At 45.0% G+C, this 5,825-nt stretch overlaps 1 protein-coding gene across 1 annotated transcript in view; it reads left to right on the forward strand.

Annotated features, from left to right (window-relative positions):
• ADTRP (androgen-dependent TFPI-regulating protein) overlaps positions 1–5,825 on the forward strand; it is a 41,598-nt gene that overhangs the window by 34,611 nt on the left and 1,162 nt on the right. Inside the window, 2 exon segments of the mRNA XM_008583234.1 lie at positions 2,664–2,674; positions 5,737–5,823. Of these exon segments, the coding sequence (XP_008581456.1) occupies positions 2,664–2,674; positions 5,737–5,823 (98 nt within the window).

The following is a 5,825-nucleotide window of genomic DNA, read 5'->3' on the forward strand; positions in this document are numbered from 1 at the left end:
TTTTTTTTTTTTTTTTTTTTTTTCCCTTTTTGTTTTTTTTACTGACTGGTAATGGGATCGCAACCCTCGGTGTCGCGCCCGTACCAGGGACCGACAACGGGATCGCAACCCTTGGTGCTGCGCCCACACCATGCTCAGCCAGTGAGCGGGAACCGGTCTCCACATGGATCCGAACCCTCGGCGGGAGCGCCGCCTCGCTCCCAAGCAGCGCACTCTCCAGTGCGCCACCAGGCCGGCCCTTAATATGAAGATTTTCAAACATGAAAGCAAGTTCGAAAGAACTTTACAGTGAACGCCTGTGTCACCCACCACTCAGATTCCACTATTAATAGTTTACTGTTTTTGCTTTATCATAAATATATCCATCTGGACATCCATTAATTAATTCATCTTGGTTGTGGTGCATTTCAGAGTAGATTGCAAATGCTCTTTGCCATAAATAAGACTGTTAGTTTTTAATTTCTGTTTGCAGGCTGCTGAGACCTGTGTCAGCCCGCCTAGATGGACTGTAGATCAAGGAGAAGCCCGTGGCCCTTTCTGTGGGTGGTTTATCTCCCCAGTCCCTCCTACCCAGGCATTTTAACTCTTTAATTACAGTGATGCCTGACCCATGTCCTTGAGTTCCCAGAAGGTGGAAAAGGGAATTTTTACAAATCCAGTTCTCTTTAAAAAACTTTCGTATTGGAGACTGAAAAGATTCCTGCAGGTACTGTAGGTGGAGGATTTTTGAAGAAAACAAAGTTCGCTAGAGATATAAGCTCTAAAACCTATGTGTACATTTCAGGATTTCCATATATCAGATTTACTTAAAGCAGAACTGTACCTTTAACAATACAAGGGACATAGAGAATACAGATCATCTCTGCTTTGGGATACAAATCATGTCAAAGGCCATCCCCACTGTCCCCACCTGTAGGGATTTAGAGGCAGAGACTATGAGAGGGGAAGTTGGTAAGGAGTGAGGTAAAAGTTTTTTGCCGGCAAATGGATGATATTATCAAAACTAGGGATCACATTACTAGGATTTACAAAACAAGTTATTACTGCGTGTCTTTACTGCATGTAGTTTTCAAGCTTAAGGAACATGATCCAGCAGTGTAATAACAAGCCTGGTTATAATAGCACTCTGTTAAGGTTTGTTTTGCCCCCTCCTTGTCTGTTGTATTTAAGTTTTAATTGATGTTTTGACCATGTGTTTGTACCTGAGGATATTTTGTAAAGACTTCCATTTTATAACTTTAAAATATGATATACTTAATATACTGTAAGCAAAAACTAATCTTCTTTAATGTTCCCAGCTGTGAGAAGATCTTGTTAGTATCCATTAGCACCGTAAACAAAGCAAAGGCATTATCGTAGAGACTTGGGGAAAAGAAACTCAGTTTGAGAAAAATAAATATTAGGAATTAATTTTCAGATCCACGTGTTGCCTGAATGGAGGAAAGGAGGAGAATACTGAGGCAAACATGAAAAGGGCAATATCATGTAAGCTCAGTTTTAGAAACAGATTTGAAGGAGAAAGCCTCTTAATGACTAGTCTAAGAAGGTAGAAGCTGGCCTATCTGTCTTGGTCAGCTCAACACAAGAAATAATCCGGTAGGGAAATAAAATAGAGGAAAGAAGCAGAGATTATATTTTTAAATGTTATCATCTGATTTTCAAAATGTGTGGGCCCCCCGAATTTCTTTCACTGGAGCAAATTAAATGCTCTTGGCCCCCAAGAACCTTAGGATACGAGTATGATCAGCCTAGCTTTCTGGACACAGTCGTTGCAGCCTCCATGACAAGAATGAAGAACTGTCAGCTCCACAGGTTATCGCAGGGATTAAGGCTTGCCTTTTTTTCAAGAGTCAGGCAAAATGCATCTCATTGCAAGTTTGGTTTTATATGCAGGGAAATTGTTTATAACAGCTTCTTTTCTACTGGTATGGGGCGAGTAGAAACAAGTGCTCAAATCCTCATTGTTACTTTCCATGTTGTCACTCCCGCAACCTTGTAAGAGTTGTCAATGGGCAGCAAATTTTAGTATCTGTCTACAAGGCTATTTTGCAACCAGAGAATCTAAAGTGTAATTATTATACTAGTGCTTAAATCAATATTCCATGCTTATAGCTCTGTCTCCAAGATATTCAGATGGAAGTCAGCATAAGGAGAACAGAAGGGCAAGGTATAATTGAGTAGAAAAGGGTGGGGAAAGAACCACACTGTCCTTATCACCAATGCATTTAAAGAGACATTTAAAGAAAAATCTACCAAAATGATGACATAATTGACAAGGAAAAATAGCTTCCCTCCGTCTCCTCTGTTTACATATGCTATTGTTTCAGCCCAAGATGTTTTGTTTACTTTGGAAGGAAATATTTTATCCCCTCTGAGATAATTAATTTTTGTCAGCTTCCCTGTTTATAAAATGCATTTAAAGAGACATTTAAAGAAAAATCTACCAAAATGATGACATAATTGACAAGGAAAAATAGCTTCCCTCCGTCTCCTCTATTTACATATGCTATTGTTTCAGCCCAAGATGTTTTGTTTATTTTGGAAGGAAATATTTTATCCCCTCTGAGATAATTAATTTTTGTCAGCTTCCCTGTTTATAAGGGAAACTGAGAAACTGTTAGTTTAATACAGAATGAGTCACTGTTTTCAGTAATTTTTGGCAGCATTCTAATTTGTGTCAATCCCAGACTAATTATTAGATTTTTTGGAAACAGAAAGCATATCTGATTTTTCTCTTACTAAATTTTCTTCTTCTTCTTTTTTTTTAAAAATGTGTGCTGTCTGACAAGGTTGTATAACTATGTCAACATGAGGTGAGTTTTACTGAAATACCAGGAGATATTTGGTACATTGAAAATACCAGGAGGCTTGTTGTGCCATGCCTGGCTCTTCATGATAGCTTGAGATTTAGAAAGCTCCCAGAATAGAGTCTTCCTCCTTCCCTCATTCCTACCCCAGACCCGACCAGAAAATGTGATTCTTTTAAAGACCTTTTAGCTAGTATGAAGCTTCAGTATATGGCCCATCACTAATGACATCACTGAAGTAACTTCCCAGAAGCTATCAGGGAGAATTCATTTGGAAATCCAATTGAATGTCACTTGCAAAGGGCAGGCTCTGCGAGGAGATGACCAGTCATGCATTCCTGACTTGTTTGTTGTAAAAGCATTAATCACCACGATCTCATTTACTCCTAACGTGAACACACTGCATTATTCCACAGGAATTCTATTCCTGGTGATCATTACTTAGAGAATGGGAGCTGCTGATTGCAGGCAGGGTTAATCAAATCTGTCAGGTCAACGGCCGCTGTAATGGGCCTCTGAGTGGTTCTTTGTGGAAGTTGGAGTGCGGCAGCAGAGTGAGGGTGGGCAGAGAGGCAGGTGGCTGCGCTGGGCGACAGCTCCATCTTTTGCCTCCTGGGGTGGCTTCTGGATGAAGAGTGTTGTCAGGGCTCTGGAGTGGCCATGGCTAGATGCATGGACAACAGCTGGGAGCTGGGGAGGGAGGGCTCTGCTGCCACACTCTAGTGGCTGGCAGCAACAGCCCCTTGCAGACCACAGGCCAGGGTTCATTCAAGCACTGGGAGCATGGATATCCCAGGCCTTTGCCCTCACCCAAACCTGGACCCACCAATGAGACGAAGAACATTAGCCAATGGATGATAGTGACGACCACAGCTAATGCTTCCCGGATGCTCTCATGAGCCAAGCACTAAGCATTTTCATGGACTTACCTCAGTCTCCACAGCAGCCTCTCAGGAGGTTTGTACCATCTACTGTTCCCATCTTGTAAGTGGGGAAGCCGACGTTCAGGGACATTCAGTAACCAGCCCACGGTAAGATCCGAAAGTGTATGCCCATAAACACTGGGCTCCTTTGCTGGAGGGAGACACGCAGAGGCCGCTGCCTAAAATCAGAGCACAGAAAGATGCAGGCGTGACAGTGGGCCTGGGCATCTTTCCTTTTGTATATCCAACTGGTCAGCTTGCTTACGACCAACCTTGGGCAAAGCATGAAAAAGTTCTGGCTTGTCTGCCATTCCTCTAGGCTTTGTCACTAAAATATGGGGTACCCAGGTCCACTAAGGTGCCCACATGCTCTGTGCCTCTGTCTGTGGCCTTGATTGGGGCACCCCAGGAGGCCCTCTCTACCCTACGATGCCCTAAACTACAGACTTGGTCCTTCTCATCCCACCCCTGCCCCACCAAAACTTGTCACATTTCTTGTCCTCTGAGGGTCATCCTTATCTCCTGACTGTGCCTGCACTAGCTCAGCTGGAGCGCGAGGAAGCTACTGCCTCCTGGTCACAAGGATGGTGAGGGCTGTCCAGAGCTAGTGCCCGGGTTTCAGCCACATAGCTGGGCACAGGAGCATGGCAGCATGGGCTGGTGACATTCCCAAGCTCCAGAGGCTATCATAAGTGAGGCACTGTCCAGCTGCCTTGAGGCTCAGGAACAGGAGTGGATGGAGCTACAGGTGGAGGCCATGGGTATGAGAGGCTGTCAGGAGCTGAGCAAATCGGGGAGCAGGAATGAAGGAGGAACGACAGCCATAACTGTAAAAATGTGTCAACTCCAACACTACTGGATGTTACTGATAAGCACGTGTGTGGCAGAAGCCTTCAGAAGTGTTTTCAGTGAATGAAAGGACATTGCACATAGACTCAAGTGACCTTTCCCACATCAGCTTCCATCACCAAGAAGGGAGCAGGCCCCAGCCATTTTTGCATCTGAAAACACCACTCTTCCTCAAGCCTTATTTTCTTGACTGTGTCATTTTAAAAAATCTAGTTTTAAGGGTTTGGAAGATGTGAGAAAACAGATGGCTGTGAGCAGGGGGGGGATGCAGGGAGTTTCAGAGGGAGGCTCACACACACCCCACAGACAAGCACCCTCGGCAGGACCGGCTCAGCTACACAGCGTGAGCGCCACGGGGAGCGCGGAGACAGGCAGGACGTGTTCCTGTCCCCTACCCCCCAGGCTTATTAATATACACTGTAAGTGCTAGACTACATGGCACAGGATGTAATGCAGTAGAGCTGAGTGACAGAAATTAGCAAGAGGAAAATTCTGAGATATGATGGAAGATTGCATCGGCTGCAAAGAACATAGAGGACTTGAAGACAGGGAGAGGAGATGCGGTCCACATGGGGAGACGAGGCACAGACAGGAGTGTGGAAGTGGGAGCCACACACCGAGTACAAAGGACAGTGAAGGGAACGGCCTTGTTCTAGCGGAGGAGTGTGCATGAGAATGTGTGTGTAAGTGTGCATGCATGTGTGTTTGTTCCTGTGCATGTGAATGTGCGTGTTTGTGCCAGTGTGTGTGTGTGTGTGTGTGTCTGTGTGTGTGTTAGGAATGGGGAGCAGTGGGCCATAAGCAGGACCAGAGAGGGTGACAGCACATTACAAAGAGCCTTGGTAGCTAGGTGTCTGTGTGTGTGTTAGGAATGGGGAACAGTGGGCCATAAGCAGGACCAGAGAGGGTGACAGCACATTACAAAGAGCCTTGGTAGCTAGACAGATGAGTTGGGACCAACATGGTAGGCAATAGGGAGCCACAGTAGGTCCTTGAGCATCTGAGGAGTATGCTCTAAGCCAAGTTTTGGAAAGTTTCACCTGGCAGTGTGTAAGAAGATAGATTGGAGAGGGAAGGAATTAGGGGCTCTCTAGGCAGCCAGGACCTGCTACCATTTTGATTTGCATCTTTTCTCCCACAGCACACTCTCATACTAGCCCCTCTCATTGGGAGAGATCATCCTGAGGCCACATCACTACCCATCAAAGAGGACAGGACTCACCTTGGTGTTTGTTGCTGTCATTGT

Source organism: Galeopterus variegatus, unplaced genomic scaffold, assembly GCF_000696425.1.
Source record: "Galeopterus variegatus unplaced genomic scaffold, G_variegatus-3.0.2 Scaffold2864, whole genome shotgun sequence".
Taxonomy (NCBI): Eukaryota; Metazoa; Chordata; class Mammalia; order Dermoptera; family Cynocephalidae; genus Galeopterus; species Galeopterus variegatus.